Source organism: Pezoporus occidentalis, unplaced genomic scaffold (assembly GCF_034315485.1).
Source record: "Pezoporus occidentalis ecotype Australia unplaced genomic scaffold, CSIRO_AGI_Poc_V1 ctg106, whole genome shotgun sequence".
NCBI classification, from domain to species: domain Eukaryota; kingdom Metazoa; phylum Chordata; class Aves; order Psittaciformes; family Psittacidae; genus Pezoporus; species Pezoporus occidentalis.
This window is the reverse complement of record NW_026912843.1, coordinates 1,973,175-1,997,557: the sequence shown is the minus strand read 5'-3', so window position 1 is coordinate 1,997,557 and position 24,383 is coordinate 1,973,175. Positions and strand designations below refer to the sequence as shown.

The 24,383-nt window shown below is 41.6% G+C and overlaps 1 protein-coding gene across 13 annotated transcripts in view; it reads left to right on the top strand.

Annotated features, from left to right (window-relative positions):
- Positions 1-24,383, top strand: part of IQSEC1 (IQ motif and Sec7 domain ArfGEF 1) — a 348,548-nt gene that overhangs the window by 284,263 nt on the left and 39,902 nt on the right. For 12 of the 13 annotated variants that reach the window (XM_062620529.1, XM_062620436.1, XM_062620446.1 and 9 more), the window contains 2 exons: positions 11,709-11,991; positions 15,721-16,985. In XM_062620529.1, the coding sequence (XP_062476513.1) occupies positions 11,709-11,991; positions 15,721-16,985 (1,548 nt within the window). Of the gene's footprint in view, positions 1-311; positions 445-11,708; positions 11,992-15,720; positions 16,986-24,383 lie in introns of those variants that run through there. The other variant, XM_062620508.1, reaches the window with a different exon arrangement.

Genomic DNA, 24,383 nt, shown 5'->3' with positions numbered 1-24,383 from the left:
AGTTACTCTTAAAAATGTTTAGCTTTAGTCCTTGTAAGAAGGCAACCCTCCTTTTAAAGCATACACAACATTTTCTGTTGCTAGTATGTTTTATGCTGACACATCAAGAGGGGTAGCCAATCATAAAAAAACCTCTACAAATTTTACAAATGGGGCTGATAAATGTGAGAACTTTTCCTCCAGCCACAAGCCTCAAAGTATTGCTATAGTCATTTTCTAATAATATTTTAGATATTCTTTAAAGAGCTTGAAGTGCAGAATAGGGTCACTGCTGAATAAACATATGCTGGGTGATGATTAACACAGCTTATCAGAGTGACATTGCCGTCTTTACCTGAGAGAGGAGCTGGCATTTGTAAGCTGTGCTCAGCTGTGCTGTCAGTCTCCTTTGTTACTTTCTAGCTGCTGAATAATGAAAATAAAATGCAGCATTGCCTTTAGCAGGTAAGGTTCATAAGGCACTAAATGGGTACTGGGTGAGTGTGAGTTGGTTGGTCTGTTTGACCCTTCTGTAGTCATACAGTACTTGTGTCTGCTAGCCACTGCTTGACTTAGACAAAATTGATATGCAAGGTGTTTAACCTTCCTTCTCCTCCTTGGAAGCTGAAGGTAATCTCAGGTAAGCTCTTTTCAAATGGATATTCTTAGTTCTTAATCTATTGTAAAGGTTTGTTTCCTAAAATGGAGAAGTTGGGTAGATTTTTGTTTGGCTGTTTTCACCTTGCTGGTGTGCATCTCCGCTTCAGAAGAGACATTAATTCCTATGGTCTGTTTTGGCGTGGAGAAAATATTTTTTTCTCTTTCTTCCTATGCTCTCTGCTGCTAGAAATGGCATGTAAGACTGTGGGTCAGAATGCCTTTTTGTAAAAGCATTTTTGGTAATTCCTTTCATGAGGTTGTTTTGTGAGAATTAAAACTTGATAGTGTCCAAGCGAGGGAATGTTGGGTTTTCTCTGTTATTTTGAACTCATTTCTTGGCCCAGAGAGCAACTGAAGGTTTGCAGTGCATGTAGTGGAACAACATTTGCTCTCTCAATAGTCTCAGACTGTGTTCTAACTTAAGCTGGCTGCTATTGGCACTCTTACCCCATGGAACATTACAGAATGAAGCGGTTACTTTGTTAGTGTTTGCTTCTGAGACAAATGCAAATTTTGTCTGGATTTTTCTTGCAGTGATATTTGACTTCACTAAGATGAATTACCTGGGACATTACTTTGATGTGCATTCAAAGGTTTAATTTCTTTTTAACAGAAACAACTGGACTAAGAGTGCATTCTAAGTAAAACACGTTGGTCAATATTTCTTTCCTGAATCAAAGCTTTTGTCACTGCGTGTGAATGCTGTTGTTCATCATAATGGCTTTGAACTTTTGACAGTGTGTATTGAGAGGTAGATTGGTTTGTTAATGTTACTGCATTTATTGAATTCAGGGATTTGTATAAGTTCAGAATATAATTGACTTGTTTACTAGGAAGTACAAAACAGACATGGCAGTAAGAACTAGAGCTGATCTCTTGCAAACTGTATTAATGATATGCTTCTGCTCAAATGTTCTTACTCCATTGAGGAGTATTGTGAGAGGGGAGAAGTGGGAAAGAAAAGTGTTAAAACCAAGCTAGTATGAACTACATGTGGCTGGTTTTGCATGTTAAGAAGTTACATTTTTGTGGAGAATAATTTGATATAATACAATGCGTTCATCAGAGCTGTAATCAAATACACCTCTTAGTTTACACCAAAAAGTGCCACAGGTACTGAAATGAAAGCCAAATCACAGCAGTGAATGTGCTCCCGTGCCAAATGAATGCCTGTGTGCAGATTCAGTTTGTGTACAGGGACTCACAGCTTCAGTTAGCAGTGTTCTGTTTGTAATTGTCACTTAAAATTTCACAACTGAAGTGGGACTTTGTTGCACTTGTAAAGAAAGTTATATGCACGAAATTAACTTCTGTAGAGGTTTGTCCCTTTGGGGAATGCCTAGATTTGACCTAAACATTTTTGCCATGTAAATGCTTTTTTCCAACAGGCTTCATGTTGGAGGTGTCTGTCCATACCAGCTGCTCTAGCAGCTGCCATCATGCTTCTCTCTGTTACCCAGAGTTAGTTCCATGGGCGACTTCTGATCTGCATTCTTTGAGCTAGGTAGAGAATTTGGATCTGCTTCTAGTGGCTATCTATAGTCGGGCGTTCTGGTCAGAGTTTGTGTTTTTTAACCTGCAAATTTTAAGAATAGATAGTTGGTGTAAAACACATGTATAGCACTTCTTCCTTCCTAGGCATTTGGGCCTATTCATAGAGGATATTTATCTTTGAGTGAGAAGTTTTACTGGGAATCATGATTACGAAATGAGGTTTTAATACCAAGAGCTTCGCTCTTTGGTTTTCATTAAATTCCATCTCATAAATCACATGGCAGAGTCCCTAGGCATCTAGATGATTCAAGTGTAGATAGCATGTAATATTTATGGACAGGAAAGTTTCTGGGACACAGGGAGAAAATAAGCTTGCTGAATTGTTCTGTCTGTAGATACGACTTAAAGGGAACCAAGTTTACATGCATTTTTCCTGAAGACGGGAATAAGTTACATGGATTTAGGGAATAGTAGGCAAGTTACAGAAAGGATGGATTTGATTGGGGAATTTCATGAAGATCTACTCATGCCAATGCTTCACTGTTGCAAGAAATAAAATAAATGTATATATCCTTCACTGAGTTCAGTTTGAATTCAGATTATGCAAACTACCTGGGGTGCTGACTGCAGTCTCTGGCAAGCCATACTCTCCCACAGTCATGCCTCAACAACTGCCTGCTTCCCAAAGAACAGAGCACTTGTAGTGTAAGGGCAAAAGCTGAGTGCTTTTATCAGCTCATGCTGACTAGAATTTTAAGTTGACAAATTTTTTCTTACTGTATTCATATTACTTGTGCATACTTTCCACAATTTAGAAGAAAAGGAACTTCCTCTATGTGCCTTTGAGCTTGTGTTCATACTTTTAAGGATCTAAAATGCTATGGAAGAACCTTTACGATGTAACAGCACAAACTTTTATATTGTCATAGTTCTCTTTATGTCCAAAACAAGTACTTCATAGGATGACTACAATGCTGCTTGGCTCTCATGTGTGTACCATCCAGTCGTTAGGGCCTGGTTTTAATTTCATGTCTTCATATTACACTTTTGAAAGTCCATTTTAAACGAATGATGAAAACAACATGATTTCAGAGAGCATTCATTGGGAAAATAATTTCTCAAGTATTTACTCTGGTGTGCTGGGAGGGTCTTTTGGTTCTATTTTAAAATGTTGCAATGCAGTTTTGGTTTGGCATTTACATTCTTTAGAAGCATGTTGAATTTCTTTGTTGCTGTATGTTCCAAACTAAATCTGCAACATACTGGTTTGAACATTTGGATTATTTTTGCAAGCATATGGTCTCATTATCTTTGTATTTTAGTCCTACAAATGCACTTCACAACTAGTAAACTGTGAGGTTTATGGGATGAGTGGGAATGCTGCATAATTCCTTGCTTCTGATGTTATATACTTCCTCTTTACATGCATGTAGTCTTAAATATAAGGTATCAGGCCTCAGTATAAAGGGAATTTCTGCTTTTTTGGTTATCATCTCTCTGTCATAGTATAGTCTCTCTGAGATGTAGATGCTTGTGCTATGGATCCAAACTTTCAGCTTCTCTGATCATTTTGCCAGTATTGTCAGTGGAATGAGTAAGTTAGTTAAACCTATGGAAAAGCATGGGGTTTGCTCTTTACTGAAAGGAGTCTTTCCAGTTTCCATTTAAGCTCAAATGTTGAAGTTTTCTTGTTTTTCAAAATCTTGTCTTTACTGTGCTTGGCTTTGGTTTTGCTGAGGTGATAATTGGGCAAGGTTGGAAGGAAAAGGACGGTGTGAATGTAAAAATGAAAAATACATGAAAAAATAACAGTAGATCTTCAAACATCCCAAATAATCACAGAATCCTAAGGGTTGCAAGGGACCTCAAAAGATCATCTAGTCCAACCCTCCTGCAAGAGCAGGGTAACCTAGAGTACATCGCACAGGAACTTGTCCAGGCGGGCCTTGAATATCTCCAATGTAGGAGACTCCACAACCCCCCTGGGCAACCTGTTCCAGTGCTCTGTCACTCTCACAGTAATGAAATTTTTCCTGATGTTCACATGGAACCTCCTATGCTCCAGTTTACACCCATTGCCCCTTGTCCTATCACTGGACAGCACTGAAAAAACCCTAGCTCCATCATCCTGACACTCACCCTTTACATATTTGTAAACATTGATGAGGTCACCCCTCAGTGTCCTCTTCTCCAAGCTAAAGAGTCCCAGCTTCCTCAGCCTCTCCTCATAAGAGAGATGTTCCATTCCCTTAATCATCTTCATGGCTCTGCGCTGGACTCTTTCAAGCAAATCCCTGTCCTTCTTGAACTGTGGGGCCCAGAACTGGACACAATATTCCAGATGCGGCCTCACCAAGGCAGAGTAGAGGGGGAGGAGAACCTCTCTTGACCTACTAACCACCCCCTTTCTAATGCACCCTAGGATGCCATTGGCCTTCTTGGCCACAAGGGCACATTGCTGGCTCATGGTCATCCTCCTATCCACCAGGACCCCCAGGTCCCTTTCCCCTTCACTACTGTCCAGCAGGTCAGCTCCCAACCTGTACTGGTACATGGGGTTGTTCTTCCCCACATGCAAGACTCTACACTTGCCCTTGTTGAATTTCATCAAGTTTCTCCCTGCCCAGCTCTCCAGCCTGTCCAGGTCTCGCTGAATGGCAACACAGCCCTCTGGTGTGTCAGCCACCCCTCCCAGTTTAGTATCACCAGCGAACTTGCTGAGGGTACATTCAGTTCCCTCATCCAGGTCGTTGATGAAAATATTAAACAGCACTGGTCCCAGCACTGACCCCTGAGGGACTCCACTAGTCACAGACCTCCAGCTAGATTCTGCCCCATTGACCATAACTCTCTGCCTTCTTCCTTCCAACCAGTTCTTGATCCACCTCACTACCTGATCATCAAGCCCACACTTCCTTAGCTTATCTGTGAGGATGCTGTGGGAGACAGTATCAAATGCCTTACTGAAATCAAGAAAAAACACATCTACCACTCTACCATCATCCATCCACCTAGTTACTTGTTCATAGAAGGTATAAGGTTGGTCAAACATGACTTCCCCTTGGTAAAACCATGTTGGCTGCTCTTAATGACCCCCTCATCCTTGATATGCCTAGAGATGGTGTCAAGAATAAGTTGTTCCATCACCTTTCCAGGGATGGAGGTAAGGCTGACCGGTCTATAATTACCTGGGTCCTCCTTCTTGCCCTTCTTATAGACCAGCATGACATTTGCCATCCTCCAATCCTCAGGCACCTCACCTGTTTCCCACGACTTACCAAAGATGATGGAGAGTGGCTCAGCAATGACCTCTGCTAGCTCCCTCAGCACCCGCGGGTGTATTCCATCCGGACCCATCGATTTATAGATGTCCAGATTACTTAACTGATCCCTAACCCAGTCCTCATCCACCAAAGCAAACTCCTCCTTTATCCTGACTCCTTCCGGGGCTATAGGAATCTGGGTCCCCCAGGGAGAGTCTGCAGGAGTAAAGACAGAGGCAAAGAAGTCATTCAGCACCTCTGCCTTCTTTATATCCTCTGTCTCCAGGGCATCCACCTCATTCAGCAGTGGGCCTATACTGCTTCTTGTGTTAGTTTTATTCGCTATGTATTTGAAGAAGCCCTTTCTATTGTCCTTGACCCGACTTGCCAGATTAAGTTCCAATAATATATTGTTTTAAAATATGGTAGTGTACTGGCTACTAATTACAGTCTTTATGATCAGAAGTAATAACTGAGGATATAAAATGAGAGTCAGGGGAAAAAAAGAGCTGCCAGGTTTCCGCTGCTAACATGCCTGGAGAGAAAGGTTTTGTTTTGGTCATGGCTAACCACACAACTGCCTTTGACAATTAAACAAAGCAAAGGAGGAGACAGAGCTTTTTCTTGTTAGGTAATTCTTGAAATAAACTCATCATCTGAGTAGTGGGAAATAATAAAAGTAAAACCCACAACCTTTTCCTAGCCATCAGCATCATTTACTTGACATTTGTCCTCTTGAATCTTTTGTATGCTACTTCAGTCCAAAGATACAGCTGTGCACCATGTTACTCAGCTTTGACATGGAGGCACATTAGTTAGAAAAGCAGCTTTTGGCAGCCACTGCTTGCACACTGGTGTTAGTCTGTGACTCAGAGCGAGTGGTGAGCTCTAATTATGTGGCTGGTAGAACACAGTGTGCATCATGGGTGAATGCAGTGTGAGCCGCACTGCGGGATCACCCTGATCTCACTGCCCTGCGACAGAGACTGTGGATGGATCCTCCTTGTGTGCACATATGTCCCTTGGGCTGATGGATTTTAACTTAAAACTGCTTGCAGAATGTGTGGTTTAGCTCTTGCAGGAAGTTTAGAGCCATGCACAGTCAAAAAAAAAAAAAAAATAAAAACGCCTGAATGCATCTATGTTTGGTATTTAGTACTGGTTTATAGTCATTAGAAAAAGTAAAACTAATCTGATTTTCACCAACAGTTTTATATATCTGTGGAGAATTGTTAAAAATACTGAACTCAGTCTGTTTCCATTTTTCTCTAAGTCTTTCTTCTTCCCTATTGTTCTTTGATAGAGTGGTGTGTTTGGGGGAGGGGGGAGTATAACAGTAGAGATTTTTGCACCAAGAAACTTCCAGTATCAGTTTTTGATAAAATATTGGATTCAGTCAGGGCTGGTCACAATTTGAAAAAGTAATTTAGATGTACAAAGAATCAAAGTTTTTCCATGGCTCTGTTTTAAAGTTTTGTTCATGCAAAGTCATATTAATAGTACTAAGTATTTTTAAATATTTTAATTTCCATTTTCACTCCTTAGCTGCTCCATTTTCTGCTTTGTAAAATACTGGCAAGCAACCTTTCTTTTTCTGGCTTGGCAGATAATGAATATCTATTTTCTGCTGAAACAGGAATGTGATAAGACAGTTGGAGTTCTAAAAATGAAAGGTTAATTTCAGCTGGTTTGCATTCTCCTAATGTTACACAATTGGAATACTCAATGTATTGCTGGTCTCTCTATTAGCGTGCCGTTGCACACTGCAGGGAGATGAACCAAATTCACCTGCTAGGTATTTTTAAACACTAAAATTATCAGTAGTTCTACTGGACATGTATAGCAGGGGGCACGTGCCTCACATTGGAGACCTTTATTAAGAAGTTATTTCTAATTTCAGCAGGGATGGGGTCAAGCATTATATTGTTCAGTTTTGCAATGCACTTAATATACTGCATTTCTCACCCATCTGAGAAAGAGTGTGCAGGGTGGCTGCTGAAAGTGAAGGAGTGCTAGAGAGGTGTCTGACTATTCCCCTAGTCATAGGGGGACCTTTTCTAATTTTTGTTGCAAACCTGGAGCAGAATCCTGTGTGTTGGCATTTTTAATAAGTGGACAGATGAAGCCCTGTCACCCTGGCTTGTGTTCTGAGCCTGGTTTAGAATCATAGAATCATTTAGGTTGGAAAAGACCTTTAGGATAATTAAGTCCAGCTGGATTTAACTGTATTCACCACCACTCTTTGGGCTTGGCCAGCCAGCCAATTTTTACCCAGTGAAGAGTACACCTGCCCAAGCTATGAGCAGTCAGTTTCTCTGGGAGAATGCTGCAAGAAAGTGTCACAGGCTTTACTCAAGTGTAGGTAGATAACATCCACAGCCCTTCCATAGTCCACTGAGGTGGTTACCTTGTCACAGAAGGAGATCAGGTTAGTCAAACAGGACCTGCCTTTCGTAAACCCATGTCGACTGGGTCTGACCAGCTGGTTGTCCTGTGTGTGCTGTGTGACGGAATTCAAGATAATCTGCTCCATAAACTTCTCCATCACCAAAATCAGACTGACAGGCCTGTAGTTCCCTGGATCCTCCTGCAGCGCTTCCTGTAGATGGGCATCACATTTGTTAACCTCCAGCCGACTGAAACCTCCCCATTTATCCAGGACTGCTGAGAAATGATGGAACGAGGCTGGTGAGCATTTCTGCCAGCTCCCTCAGCACCCTTGGTCCTATCCAGTCTCATAGACTGGTGTGTGTCCCAGTGGTATAGCAGGTCACCGACTATTTCCCCTTGGATTCTTGGGGGCTTCGTTCTGCTCCCCATCCTTGTCTGCCAGCTCAGATAGGTATCTCAAGAACAACTGGTAATACTGTTAAAGATTGAGGCAAAGAAGTATCTCAGCCTTTGTCACTATGTTTTTCCTCCTGCATCCAATAAAGGACGGAGATTCTCCTTAGCCCTCCTTTTGTTGCTAATCTATTTATCGACGCATTTTTTACTGTCTATTACAGCAGTAGCCAGACTAAGTTCTGGTTGGGCTTTGGCTCTTCTAATGTTCTCCCTGCTTAGCCTCAGGGAGCAGTCCTCCTGAGCTGCCTGCCCCTTTTTCCACTGGTCATAAACTCTTCTTTTTTTTTCCCTGAGCTCCAGGCAAAGCTCTCAGTTCATCCAGGTCAGTCTTATTCCCCTCCAGCTCATCTTTTGGCACATGGGGACAGCCTGCTCCTGTACCTTTAACATTTTCTTCCTGAGGCATGTCCAGCCTTCCTGGACTCCTTTGCCCTTCAGGACTGCCTCCCAAGGGATCCTGTCAGCCAGGCTCCTAAACAGGCCAAAGCCTGCCCTCTGGAAATCCAAAGAGGCAGTTCTGCTGACTGCCTCCTTATTTCTGTGAGAATGGAAAACTAATCACTTCATGATTGCTATGCGCAGGACAGCTTGGACTATCACATCATCCACAAGTCCTGCTCTGTTCACAAACAGCATGTCCAGTGGGTCACCTTCCCTCACTGGCTCCCTCACAAGCTCTGTCAGGAAGTTATCATCTTCCACACATTCCAGGAGCCTCCTGGACTGTTTCCTCTCTGCTGTATTGTACTTTCTAGCAGACATCTGGTAAGTTGAACTCCTCCATGACAACAAGATTCTGAGACATCTTTGCTTTGGAAGCAAAGGGACCCTTTTTAGCGTACAGCTTTCAAAATGCACAGGGGCAGGGTGAAGCTCAGTTCCATGCTCCTGTTCCATGTGTCTCTGCATGCACTTCCTCCACAACGGAGCAATACATCTTGTCATCCTTAAAGCTTCACACATCATATTTGCTGAAATACTTTTCTTTCCCAAACACATGTAAAGTAGGAAGAAGTAGGAAGCAAGCTGCTTTTCTTTGTCATGCAGTCTCTTTCATATGAAGTAACTCGTATGAAGTTTCAGCCACTCTTAACAAACAGGGAAGGGCTGAATGGGAGGAAGCCCTCAGATACGCAGAACTGTGTGCGTGTGTTTGCTCGGAAGGGCTGTCCTGCTGTTGGGCAGGAGGCTGCCTGTTGTAAAAGATAATTACTTCCCTGCCTCAAAGGTCAGATGTGGTGGCAGGGACTAGCCCCATGAGCAAAATGAGATCAAGCATTATACTCAGACAGGGATCATATTTATGTCTGGAAAAAGTATGAAAGACAAACTAAAGACAAAGGAGAAACCTCTAACTGGAATGAGAGCCTCGGGCAGACCCCCTTCTGATTCTTTCTGATTAGGGCAGTTCCCTTCCTGTTGATGAAAAGGTTAAGTGATCCACTGAAGGTATTATGAAAATGTCAGTATGAGATGATAATCAACGTGGAAGGGTTATTAAATAGTCCACAATTGAAGGGCAAGGAAGGAAAAAAAGTCACCAAACTCAAGAAAGGGGAAATAGTGGTAATTCCGGACTTCCTGTTACCAACAAATCTACCCTACCTGTATGAAAAGTACTTACAAACCAGCCTGTAATTAAGAACCTGTGATGTACAAAATAGTGCAGCTGCACAGTTAGCAGAACAGGGAAATGTGTGATGTGAAGCAGTTCAGTACCATTCTAATTTCTTCCATGGTTCCTTTGGAGAGCATGATTTGTTTGTTTTTGATGGGCGGTTACAGTTTCAATGTCAGCAGCAAATCCCTGGCGGATTTGTCATTTTCAGGTTGAAAGCCAGCTGGTTCACAGAGGGAAAGGGATTAGCTTCCTGTCCGTTTCCTTTCTGGAAAAAGTAATGTGTGCACACTGGAAATATTTCCCGCTTGGGTAAAGTATGCTTGAAAATACCTTTCTGGTGGAGTCATAATTTCATGGGCACAGAAAGAGGCCTCGCTTTCAGTTTTATGTGTTTATAGAAACCTTTGGAGAAATCTAAGGGGCTTTTTTTCTCCCACACTTTCAAAAGTGCTCACTGCTCCAGCTGGGAGAGTTGTGCCAGTGTAAACCCTGCTGTCCTCTGGCACTGCAGTCCATGGCGCAGTGGAGAGCGGTCCTTCAGCAGTGGCTCAGCCCTTTGAAGGAACTGCTGTGGTCTGCATGTGTCTGCAGCATGGGTCACAGCACTTCAGGTCTGAGATGCAGCAGGAGGGCTTTATTTTTTATGTTCATGTACATGTGAATAAAAGCAAAATAAGAAATAGATGGTGTGGTGGGAACATGGAATTTTACTCCTTTAAAGTTTGGATGTACCTGCTCCTAAAGCAAAAAGTGGGGGAAACACTGTAGATGCTTTCATTCACGCATGTGAGGAGTGCTTATTATGTCTTTTGAGTGATTAAATAAAGTAAAACAGTTTTTCTGTCAATGCTCTGTGCACACAGGATGAGGCAGATGTTAAATATTTGTGTGAAAAGTGAAAAAGACGGAAGTTTGAAAGTGCCTGACCTATTGCAATGTGGGAATGCCCTACTGCAGACAGAAACCAAATAGAAGCTACTGTTAGCCACCACTGCTTCAGGATAAACCTTGGCTAGGACTCAGTTTTAAAATGTTTCCTATTGTGTACAGCTCTTGTAATATAAAGGTTTTTTCCTCTTCTGTTTTCCTTAGCAGCAATAGCATTCATGTGAAAATGGTATTTTGTTTGCCAGTTAGCTCCTATTGCATTTTCCCTACCTGAAATTATTTTGCTTTTATTAGCTAGAAACGCCATCCCTTGGGATGCTTTCCTATGAAGCATGCCAGAAGTATCCCAGGGGAGCAATCTTTCACTAGCAGAGAAACAAATGAGATTTCTCCTGTAGGTACTTTTCCCCAGTTTCAGTTTTTAGTAACATAGTAGCTCACAAGATTCATTAAATCCCAAATCTCTGTTGAGTAACCTGAAAGTAATCCTTTTATGTCGAGCTAGAATGTAACAGTGGGAAAGTATTGCTTTTATTTGTCAAAGGAAGGAAAGGCACAAATAAAGTTCTGCCATTTTGAAGTAGAATGACTTGGAAATGAGCAGCCTTAGAAGAAATTAAGTTTTCATTTATTTTACACAGTAGTTACTGAGTGACTTACTCAGGATGCTATTAGCAATTACTGTATACAGTAAAGTGATGCTTGAAAGCTCCATTCTCCTGCTTGACTCATAAAGATTACCTCTGCAACAGAATGAAGACTTGCTTAGATTGCAATGAAAACTATGGTGTTCGACATGGAAGCCACATTACCCTGTACTAACTGCATCTGAATTTAAACAAAGCATGCTGGTTGTCTATATGAAATGATACTAAGCAAAACTGTGCTATTTATTGCTGATAATTTTGGTATGCAATACTCACCTGAGGATTTTCCTGTCTTTCCATTCTGTCTAGTGTTGAGGGTGAAGCCCCAAGCAGCGAAACTGGCACATCTCTGGATAGCCCCTCTACTTACCATCAAGGACCTATAACACACAGCTCAGCTCTTAGTCCAGACCATTACGATCACTCTGCTTACGGGCTGTATTCTGTCTCCCCTGGACAACAAAGATCCCGGAGGCCAAAACTTCAGCACTCAACATCCATACTGCGAAAACAAGCAGAGGAAGAAGCTATTAAAAGGTCAAGATCTCTTTCTGAGAGCTATGAACTCTCTTCAGATCTACAAGATAAGCAGGTATTTGAGCTTTGTTACCTAAGTTATGATAGTGGCAACATGTCTGCAAGCTGGAAAAAGTCTTTTCTAGCATCACTTCAGTTGTGATGCTGAAAATACCTTTTTTCCTGTGACCAACTTAGTTCAAAATAGTCATGTGTCAGCATTTCTGAAATTTGTGATTTTATTGTGCTGTGTCATTCCTGTGTCCCTTTACACCTTCCCCCTTCCTGAAGAAAGGTGTAAAAGATACTTTAATAGTGTTAAAAGTAGAAGCTGTTCTGCTAGGAATTGTAATTTCATGCTTTGAGCAAGAACTTGAATGTAATAGCATTAAGTATTTTTCCAAGAAAATGAGTCATTTTGAAACCTGGATGTCTTTGTGTTGCTGAAAGAAAGGAAGAACTTATTGCAGCTGATATTCTCTGCCCCATCTCTGGCAGTGTTCAAGGCCATGTTGGACAGGGCTTGGAGGAACCTGGTCTAGTGAAAGGTGTCCCTGCCTGTGGCAGGGGTTTGGAACTGAATGAGTTTTAAGGTCCCTTCCAACCCAAACCAGTCTGGGTTTCTATATCTGTGGAGTTAATTCAAGGTCTTAATTGATTTTACTCCACTGGGCAAAACTTCTAATATGCTTTAGAAAGAGCTGGATAAAAGTTATATAGGTGTTCAAAACCTCTCTCCCTAAAAAGGTGCTTCCATAAGACAGTCAGCCTCAGCCACCCCTTTTAAGCTTTATTCTGAATGTTGTTATATTTGAAAGATGCTTATTGCCATATAAGTTCATATCTATCATTTAAAAATGATGCTGTAGTAGATTAGGTAAGCAAATACATAGGATGCACTCTATTTCCTTGATAGATATACAGTAGCCAGTACATCAGTGACTGGAGCAGAGGGCTGTGTTGTTGGAGATCTTTATTGCCACAGAACATTTTGTTTACTGTGAATCCCTGTTGTATTGCATAGTCCCTCCAGCCTGCATGGTAACATGGTGAAAGTGGGAGCAGGCAGAATTCTGCAGGCAGGAAGCAGACCACTCCTGTTTTGGACCACACATTGACCCTCAGTGAAATTTATAGGGGCCAAGTCTCATTTGCCATCTATTTGTTGTTCTGAAATGTCAGGTTGGAGGATAATATAATGTTGTTCCAGAGAGACGTGGAGGAGCAGAACTTGAGCTCTGACTGAAAGTTGAAGCCAGGATTTGGGATAGCAAGTTTGAGAGTAGTTTAGCCTTTATGCTCACCAAATTCTATATTGGAGCAAGCACATACCAGGTTCCTGATTCTTGATGTAAATTAAGCCAGCTCTGCTATTAAATTGGACCTCCTTGTGAGACCTAAAATGTTACTTACTTTTCCACCTTTGGCAGTTGTTCTTGCTGATGTCTCTTAAGGGATTGACAGAGTGTAAGGCTTACTAAAGAGGTCTCCTGCACTGCAGATACTCCACTGAGCCTAATTCCATCTGTCCTTTTATGCTGGATTGATGGACAATGATGACTGCAAATGTTATTTTGGATTTGTTCAGGGAATCCTACACAATAAAAAGTGATACATAAAGGAAGCTTGATACTAAAAAGTTGCTTACGGCTCTTGAAAAGCTCTCATTGAAACCTCTGAAGGTACTTCAGAACTATTTAGGAAAATGTCCAAGGCTTTACCTAAAGGCAGTGTGTATTCAATATGAATTTAAAAGGTGCATGAAATATTAGTCACAAGTCTAGTAAATCGTTTAGGCAAATTTCAAAATACTCTCAATTAAAATTCCCACCAACCCCCCCCCCCTGCTTTATGATGATCAGTGATGTTATTTTCTGTGTAAGCCTGAAAGACAGCAGCCTGTTTGCCAGAAAAAAGCCCAGGTTTTATAGCAGATTAGGGTTTGTTTCATTCTTTCACACCAGCTGTGCTAGTTTTCTTTTCTTTAGCTTTGACATTTAATTTTGAAAGGAGAACTAAATGGACTACTCATCATTTTTTTTGAGATTAGTCCAGCAAAATAATCTCGTGATTTATTTAAACACACCTAATGCACACTGTGGATAGAAACAGCAGCAGATGTGTGGCAGCAGTGGCAGGGTTGTGATAGAAGTTCCTAGTAAGATTTAAATCTTTGGAATGTCTGACAAGTAACCTCCTAACCTCTTTGACAATATAACCCCTGCTTGGGGCTGAAAAGCTGAGCAGTTTGTTTACAGACAAGTGATAGAAAATTATGCAGAGATGCACAGATTCCCATCTCAGAGAGCAGTCACAGCTTTCCGAGCCCAGCTCACGGAATTTTCAAGATACAGTCAACAGAACAATTCCGTAGCAGTAAGCTGACCTCCTCAGTTTATGCCAATAACTGTACATAATAGTTTTTGCATCTAGAATTCAGAATTAATGAAAATCAGTGACTCACCTTTAAATAGCAGAGCATAAAAGGAGATCATCTCTGATATGGAAGGAGCAGCTGAACCCAGCAATAGCACTGAAAGAAATACATCAACTACTCCCCAGTGGTAGACATAATGGACTATATTTTTAGTAGCATTTAGTTCCTTCCCCAGAAGGGGGTGAAGCCCCTCTGCACATCAATGTCTTAACTTAGCAATCACTTCATGAGATCTCTAAAGTAAAAATGGGAGGTGTTGTGTGTGCATGTCCATGTAACATAAGGAATTAAACCATGGACTCTAATGAAAAAGGATACCTGGATTTGCAAGCAAGGAAAAATGACTTTTGAATCATTGGAGTGTTATGAAAATGGCATGAACTTATACAAAATTGCTGCCAGGAAAATGGTGGATTTAATTGTAGTACTAAACATTGATTTGTCATGGATGGTTTGTGTTTGGGACTAATATGGATCCAACAAAGAGTAGTCAGAGCAGAAATTAAATGCTGGGGGGAGGAAATGATAAAGCTAGTTCCTCATCTTGTTCAGTGTCATTTAAATAAGTAATGCTTTTCACCTTTGGAAGAAAATGTTTAAAAATACCTAATATTCCAAAAGTATCGACATGTTGTTTTCACTAGGATAAATGGGCAGCATTTATAATGTGCTTGTTTTGCATATTCATTGTGTAAACTGGAAACACTGGCAATGTTCAGTGTAATCACAAGAATGAAAATAGGTTTGAATTTGTATTTAGAAAGTCTGAAATATTTTCCTGGTTTGAGGAAGACTGTGTATGTGGACATTCCATCAGAGAAACTTCTCTGGAAGGCCTGGGGGGCTCAGTTTCACTTTGGTATTGGGCCTGTGTGAGATGATGCTGCCTGGTTTACACTCATGTAGGTGATGCATGCCTGGACGGGTGATGGCCACTTCTAGAATTTACTCCCAAAACATGGCAATTTGCCCCGTATTTGAATTTCACCATTCTGCAGCGAAAGAATGACTGCATTGTGCTGCATCAGAGTGCTACCTTGGCTGCTTTTTACATGGGCACACTGATGCTCATGTGTGAAAACCAACATTTAAACCCACACAAATAGCCAGCACGTGAAATTGTAAATGACAGTTTTCACATAGCCACATATTTGTCATACTTCTATGGTGCAATTTGCAAATGACTATTCTGGTCACTATTAGTGCAGTTGTTAGTCTGGAGCTTTGAGTTTGCAGTTCCAAAAACCAGTATGCAGTTTGAAAAATGTCCAAAAATGAAAGCTGTTAGAAGAACTTGGTTTTTGTTCTACTTTAACCTTGTCCTAACCTGCATGAAGTCACAAAGTGCTTGTGTTGCCCTTTCCCCAGGTGGAAATGCTAGAACGGAAGTATGGAGGCCGTCTCATAACTAGACATGCTGCTCGTACCATACAAACAGCTTTTCGCCAGTATCAGATGAACAAAAACTTTGAGCGTCTGAGAAGTTCTATGTCTGAAAATCGTATGTCAAGACGCATTGTACTGTCCAATATGAGAATGCAGTTTTCCTTTGAAGGACCTGAGAAAGTCCACAGCTCTTACTTCGAAGGAAAACAAGTTTCTGTTACAAACGATGGGTCAAAGCTGGGATCCCTGGTACCATCCGAATGTGGTGACCTGGGAGAGTCAGCTACAATGAAGTCTCCAGCAGCATCTACTGATTTTGCGGATGCTATCACAGAACTAGAGGATGCTTTTTCCAGGCAGGTGAAATCCCTTGCAGAATCCATTGATGATGCACTGAATTGCCGCAGTCTACATTCAGATGAAGTCCAGACTCCGGATCAGGTCAGAAGTCGTGACATGGAAAGGGATAGTTGTGCTCAAACTAAACCAGCCATTCACAATGTGGATCACAGGAAGCTTGATGAGATGACAGCGTCATACAGTGATGTTACGTTATATATTGATGAGGAAGAGTTATCTCCGCCCCTTCCACTTTCCCAGTCAGTAGACAGACCGTCCAGCACAGAATCTGATTTGAGGCTCCGGTCTGTGAACTCTTCTCAAGAGTATTGGTCCATGACCCACAAAGATGATAAGATAGACACTGATACAAGCTGCAGGAGTACCCCATCCCTGGAATGTCAGGACCAGAGGATGAGAATGGATCATCTACCATTGCTAACTATAGAGCCACCCAGTGACAGTTCAGTGGACTTGAGTGATCGCTCCGAGAGGGGTTCACTAAAGAGACAAAATGCCTATGATCGAGGAATCACTGGTCAACAAGGAAGCCCAAAACACATCCCTCACAGTATTCCTGCCAAGATTATATCCCGAGAGGAACAGGAGGCCAGACATAGGGCTAGGCCTATAGATAGTCATTTAGCTATCAATGGCACTGCAAACAGGCAAAGCAAATCAGAGTCTGATTATTCTGATGGAGACAATGACAGCATCAACAGCACTTCCAACTCTAATGATACAATAAATTGCAGCTCAGAATCTTCTTCTAGAGACAGCCTTAGGGAGCAAACCTTGAGCAAACAAACCTACCACAAAGAAACTCGCAACAGCTGGGATTCCCCTGCCTTCAGTAACGATGTTATCAGGAAACGCCATTATAGGATTGGACTGAATCTCTTTAACAAGTGAGTACAGCATTTCCTCCTTTTCTCTCGGTGTTTGGTAGAAACGTGGCCTCTGAACCAGGAGGATTTTTTGTGTATCAGGTGACTGGTGTCTGATGTTGACTTGTCAGTGAATAGCAAGCTGCTTGTGGTGACTGTTCATACTTGAGTACTTACAAGTTGATGTGTTCATAGTTAAGCAGCTTCAGGGGAAAAGATACAATTATGCATGTATATAAATGGGAGTAAATTATTGGGGAAGATGGATCAGATTCTTTTCTTGTTGAAAAGGCTGGTGGCTTAATCCTGACCCATTTTTTGATGTTATAACAAATTCTGATTTCTTCCTGCCCTAGTCATGTAGGTGTGGTAAGAGTTGTCAGATGGGAATTAGAAATTACAAGCAGTGTAAAATGAGTTTTTGTTTTAACACAGGCAGGGCTTAGAATTTGTTCAGTAGATTTCATCAATACTTAAAAAACAATGCACTGAATAGTTTTACCCTGAATAAATATTATTTGTCATAAAATTGTAATAAAATCTGTATTTCTACCTATAACTGTTAATTTTCCCAGTTATGGACTTATTTATATAATTTTCTCAAGTTTCTGTGTTTTATTGAAGTACTTTCTTTGGATGCTTCCATGTGTCTGTAGAAATATGAACACTATGATAGAGGGTAACAGATAATACACTGCTCTGAGCTCTGTATTCACATTATAGGAGTTACCCAGTCCTTATCAGAGCTATTCTAATTTAAAAATCTAGGAGGTTGGCATTAGAATTCCTGGTTTTTCTCACTGCTTAGTTCATGCCTAGTGTGCTGACTTCCCTGTCCTCAAATGGGTATCACTTAACTTAAACTTTCTCTAATACTAGTGCTTTTAAAGCTCTTCAGAACACTGGGATGAAAGATGATAAGTGCCAGAATTTTTCCCTGCTGATGGCTCACAGTGTTTGCAGAAGCCTTTGAAATTTTCCTCCAGGTACTTCAGGATTTCCTTATGAATAGTTTGTAGCTTTGCAAGAGCTAATGGTGATTTCATTGTGCTGCCGTAGGCCTTGCTTCACAGCCTCCTGCAGCTTGGGAGAGCTCAGCCCTCCTTTCCAGCTATCAGTGCTAGGATTGTGTTTTGGCTTGAGCATTAGATCAGTAGTTCATCGTATAAAAATGTGTTGTAACACTGCAGACAATTCAAGCTTTTTGATGCCATTGTATGAGGCTGTGCATTGCCATGCTAAGTATGGATGGGCCAGGTTTGACTGTAAAACTTTCAGGTTTGTTTATCTTTATAAAAGGTTAATAGGCCTTTACAGAAACTTTTAATCAATTAGAAGTATGTAAGTCAAAGGATCTCTGCAGCTTTTCGTGCTCATAAAGTAGATTGGGTAGGAAGATACATCAATTTGCTTATTTTAGGCTCAAAATCATTAATATCTGGGGGGCAGAGGAGGGAAGGAAGATGCTGGTTCTGTTTGGCTGACATTTAAAGACTTGGTGTTTGCTTGGGTTTTTGAACAGCCTTGAGCAGTCAATGGTCAGTGAACTTCAAGCTGGATAATACAGTCTTTAGAGTCAATTGCAGAAGGGTGAAAGAAAAAAGGTGGTCAAGCAGCATGCAGCAATGAATGAGAGCATTGGAAACCATCAGATGCTGCTAGTGACATACCCTATCAGCAGGAGGCTGACAGTGAAAAATAAACATCAGGAACAGAGAAGAGTAGGGACTGTTACTTGAAACACATCTAAATGATCTTGCTGCATGGACTGGAACAGAGGTAAACTTTTTTTATATATTGACTGGTTGTCAGACAACTTGCAGTTTCTTAGCAGTGAATTGGAAGAGACAAGGATGTGCAGAACCCCTGGCATCTCTGTGCATGATCTTTTGCTGTATGTGACTACCTCATTCCCCCGCTGCATTATATCTCTAGTATCAACACAGAACTGAAGAGTCTCATTACCTTCTGCTGAGTCACTCTGATTCCACTGGTAGCTCAGACAGTCCCTGAGTATCCCATGGATTTCTGTTTTGATTATGGCTCTTGAAGTTGGCAGATTGTGGCATTTTCATTAATAGCCTCCTTTCTCCTACTTCTATTCTGTGATGGTATTGAACCATCACAGAATGAGATGGTGCATGAATCTGTAAACTCTTATTAGAAGGGATCTGGGAAACTTCCAGAAGCTTTATTCTTTTAAAAGTTCAGGAGACTCTTAAAGAGGGCACCAGGCGGGATTGCAGATTGCGTTTTGTGAGATCACTGAAGGGATAGAGATTGTGTTCAGCACTTGCCAGGATTTGGAACTGATGATTGCTTCAAGATGAAGAATCCCTTTTCCTTTCAGGTATGTGCTGTGCAGGTGCACTGATTTCAGTTAACTTCTGAGCATTATGCTCACTGTTATCAGCACATGAAGTATGTCACAGCATCTTGTGTGTCCAAATGTTATTTGAATTGAAAGCCGGGTCCTGTATGTCACGCTCTTTGGCAGAGGCTGCTCTTCCCCTGGCAGAACAGCATGGAGTAGGATTGCCCAGCCTGGTTAGGTATGTCCAGGATGGGGGTCTTCAGGTTAGCTGGACTTCTGCTAACCAGTCCCATCTTCCCAGCTTCTCTCTCTTGTTTGTGCTTCCTACCATGTAGCCAGATGTACACCCACAATGTGATGGGATACATTTTTTCAGTCTACTCTCCAGCAGTCAAGTCAATGCAGCAGAATCATTTGGATGTTTTTTGCCCATGTGATCTTCCATGACGCGTTTATGATGATAAGATGAGGGAGCAGTACAAGTCGTGGCATCGAGTTCCCCAGAGGGTGAGTGCTCCACCTATGTGGAAGCACTCTGCACAGAGCTGGAAGAAGCAGCTTTGGAACTGTCTGTTAGGAGAAGGCAAGTTATCATCTCCTGGATGTCTGCATCTACCAGAGAAAATTTTAAGGATGTCTTTTGCAACATACTCATGTTAATGTCATTGTGTCTTTGAAATCTTCCTTGCAAAGCAAGACCCCAAACCTTAATTAACAAATAATCATCTCATTGGTTTTGGTACATAAAGCTGGGCTGAAATACAAAGAATTTAGAGCCAGAAAGAAGTGCATGAATTGTAGTAAATACTTCTGCTTTTTTTCACTAGGAGTGTTGAAAGAATGAAGCTTTTAGGAGCATGTCACTATCCTCACAATTGAAATTTCAACAGATGCTTTATAATTTTTCTGGCTTTCCTATTACAGTAATAATTTTCAGAATCCAAAGTAGAGTTTTCTTACCAGAGGCCCTTTGTTAGAATAGCCAGTTATGGGTGGAGTAAAGCTGAAGCACAGCTGGGGGTCTAGTTCATTTAATCACTGCTATATGCAAAACATTAGTCTCACAAAGATCCTTGGAGGATGGGAAACACAGGACAGTAGAGAAAAAAATAGAAGGAGTTGAAAACCATTTTTCTAGGAGCTCTGTCATTTGATCATGGACTTTGTTTCAAACTGTAACTTGGCACTCGTTGGGAACCTCAATGTTATTAGAAGAATATACTTTTAAAAGATGGTTTGTGGTATCCACTATACCAGAACGTAAAGTATCACCCAAATGGAACAATTTCTGCCAAAGAAACTGCAACTAAGGAACAGGTTCTGTGCAAGCTCCTGGTTTTGAAAGGCAGTAGTGATTTCACCCTGTCAATAGGCTGTCAGACTGTGTGTCACCATTCATTGCTTTCCTAAAGGAAGGATTGCAGGTGCCGCAGTGCCGGGCTGCCGCGGAAGTGTTGGAGTCCAGCTGTGTTGAATTAGGCATTTTCTTCAGTGTAGCTTGAAAGGGCTTTAGTCCAGGAGGGAATACACTGGAAACCATTCCTCCCTCATAGGCAGAAGGAAAACACTACCTAGAAAGGTTTATTTTGCAGGCTTCAAACCCTGCCAATGCAAATCCAGCCTTTGAGACTGGTTTGCTTATAAACAAGGTTTCAAGAGGCCTTTTGACTGCTACTTAATAAAAAAAGGGAATCAAAAAACCCAAGTGAAAAGGGCTGTGATTTTATTCTCGTGTTTGTTTTGACTGCAGGCTGGAAATACCAGGTTTACCAGTTATTGCAGCCCAATCTGATAGGATTTTCAGGTTCCATTCTGCTGCCAGTGCACTGATGGTTCTAATAGATTAAATAGGACTGAATGGTTTAACCTCAGCAGCTTGAGGAAACACGTCCTGCCCTTGGGTCAGCTTTGCAGTCAGTAGTTGTAAACCATCATTCTGTACAGAGCTGTGTGCCTGTAGGAAGAAATATATTGCCTCATTCCCTTCTCTTGTGCCACTGTGACAGTGGTGATAACTCTGGTTCCTTGCCAAGTACCAGGTACTGCCCTCAGTTACTATCTCCTCAAAGTCTCCAGGACACCCACCTGAGCCATGACGAGTAGAGTGCACTGAGTTGTTCTTCAGCATTCTCTTGGGCAGGGTGGTACAAACACTTCCTGTATTGATAATATATTTTCAACAGAACTTGGACAACAGGGTGGTTTGAAAATGTGATGTGACTGTGGCTAGTATTACAGAATACGGGAGCAAAAGTTTGTGCTTCTCAGGCTCATTTGTTATTCTGGCAGAGACTAGAATCATATTTAGTATCTCCATTGGGATATTGGTTATTGGAAGGCATTGACTGTCAAATGTCCTCTCCTCTGGAAGTGTTCTATGGCATTGGGATTTCTTGCCATGCGAGCCAGTCTTGCTGGTGGTGGTGCCAAGGTCTGACACTGCTAGTGAAGAGAGACTGTGAAGCCCAGCTTGTGGCTGTTCCCACTATGCTGCTCTGCTTTTTGTGCTGGGGCAGAATTCTGTTGAGGGCTTTCTTTGTGTAGTGTTTTGTTGAAGGATTTACGGCCTAACCTTACACATACATCTTGGATAACACCACTTTACATTGCTAGAACAGAGGCTAGGCTATAAACATTTCCACAGCAAGTTTTCACAGATGTCTTTCACATGCAAACACACCCCATTTTTGTCCCCTCTTGCTTTCTGGAAAGGGTAGTGACAAGTGAGGAACTGTTCTTCTGTGTGTTCTCAGTCCATCACAGTGTACTGTTTTGAGGAGTTTTCTGTAGCTTCCTTTGTAACAGGCTATTACCAAGGTTCTCACTACTCCCAAGTTCTCTCAAAGGATTCAGAGCTAAAAATGCGTGCGTATCTGTTTGCATCATGTAGTGATCTTTTGACCTGTGAGCCCTCAAAGCCCTACCAACTTCATTCGTTGCATGATGGAGATGACATTACTCAAAATTTAAACATCGCTGTTGATATGAATTGGATACTAATTCCAGGAGCAGACTTTTAAAAACATGTCTAGATGCCTTGGAATGTCAATGTAAGTATTTCTTTATTTTACTAAGCAGATACAGGAGGAATTTGCTGAGTGCTGGTGAAATTGTACAAGCACAAAATTGCAAATTACAACTCCTGAAGAAATTGTGGTTGGAGATGTGAGGTACACAATGACGATGTTTGTGAGAAGGCACATTTTTCATTTCCCATGAAAGCAGTTCTAACTGTTCAACAGAGGGATACAGTTCCCATCATTTACATGTAGGTAGAGATTGAAGGTAATTTGGAATCCTACGCACTGTTACATTCAGAAACTTTTCCTCTATTTGAAGCCCTCAGAAGTTGCCAGGTGTTATTAATATTTTTAAGCAGTTTTGCAAGTAGCCGTATTTAAGTATTGTAATAACTGCAGTAATCTGATGTTGCTTCATTCACACCAATCACATGCCTAAAGAATTCCATGTAAGAAGCTGAACATACTTTCTATATTGCTCTTCCCAGGTCTCATGCTGTCCCTTCAGCATTCTAATATCTTGCCTGAGAACATGTGCTTTTAGACTGTCTCCCTTAGAATTTTAAGTTGAAAGCTTGTTGGAAACACTTCTAATGATTTTAGACCTTGTAAGTGCAGATTGAGTAGGAGAGAGAAGGTGTAAATTAAACTAACTTGACGTTCTCTCTACCTTTGAACAAACGCTTTCATTTTGTGAGCTGATCTCTAGTATCTTTGCCAATCCTATACGTTCTGTGATTTTTTTGGAATGGTTCAGGAGAAGAGGAAAGGGGAGACGATAGCCTCATTCAGGATTTCATAACAGCCATTTGCCATCCTTGTGTGTACGCTAAGAGGGACTTTGCTGTTGTTACAACATCTGGACTGCAGATTATTCAGCCACAGATGGTTCCAACAAAAATGAAAATCAAAGCACTCCATGTAGCTTGTCCTCTAGCATGCCGAGGAGTTAGTAAGAAGAGAATAATGTTCTTAGTATGACTCTCATTATTTCTAAAAACATTTAGTCCTCGGTGAAAACACCCAAAGGAAAAAATATCTGCTGTGTGTGTTTTGCTTTGTTCTGTGCCTGTTTTATCTTTTCTCCCTGCGGACCCATTTTTCCTCCTTTTTTCTTTTTTTCTCCAAAATGGATGCTTTGATTAGCATACATTATGCCTTGCCCATAAAAACAGCTGAAATGTGGAACTGGCTTCAACCAATAGTATATTTAAGCGCCGGTTTCGAATATGAGCACAAGGATTCCCTTTACTGCCATTAAAAGGGAGTATAAACTTCAGCAAGTGCTGGAAGCAAATCTGGTGTTTGAAAGGCTGCCCTGAGAGCAGCAGTAACTGTGTGCAAGCGGCCCTGGAATCGGGAAGGAGCCATTACCTCATCCTCTGCCGCCAGCTCCGCCTGGTCTTAAAGATTCTGGGCACACGTCTCCCTCCTGCTGCTCCGTGCCAGGAATGGGGAGCTGGTTTGCTCTTAACAATGCCTGGGTGCGTGCTCAGGATACCGTCAGTTGATAGAAAACAAGCTTGGGAATGGAGGAATCTGACTGGGGAGCAGCTCCCAGAGCAGCATCTGATAGGACTCTGGGTGCCAGAATTTTAACTCCTCCCCACCCTCCCCCCAAATTCAAATGACCAAATTTTGCTGGTGAAAGGTGGCCAGATGCCTCTGCAGGCAGAGGTCAGTCTGAACAGAGGCTTGGGGGTGCTCAGGAACCCTTGGAAGAAGAATTCAGGAAAAGAGAAGGGGCCACTGTCTCTTTCCTCTTGTTTAACTGTTCACATCTATCTAATGAATGGGGTTAGGTGGATCTGAAAATGGAAAATCTGGAGCTCTTTAAACTGTCTAAAATGTATCCATTTTAAAGCAAAAGTGGTTGTCAGTATTTCCCACTCATAGTCAGCTGAGTTGTAGAAACTGAAGCTGAAGTACTTCTGTTACGTGTAACTGGGTTCAGGGTGTGGAAAGTGACTTTAGGGCAGGGATACCAGAAGAGGTTAAGACAGGGACTGTTCCTCAGTTTCAAAGACATAGTCATCTTCATGTCTCATTCCTGACTACAGTTGCATAAACATGAAAGCAAAACTC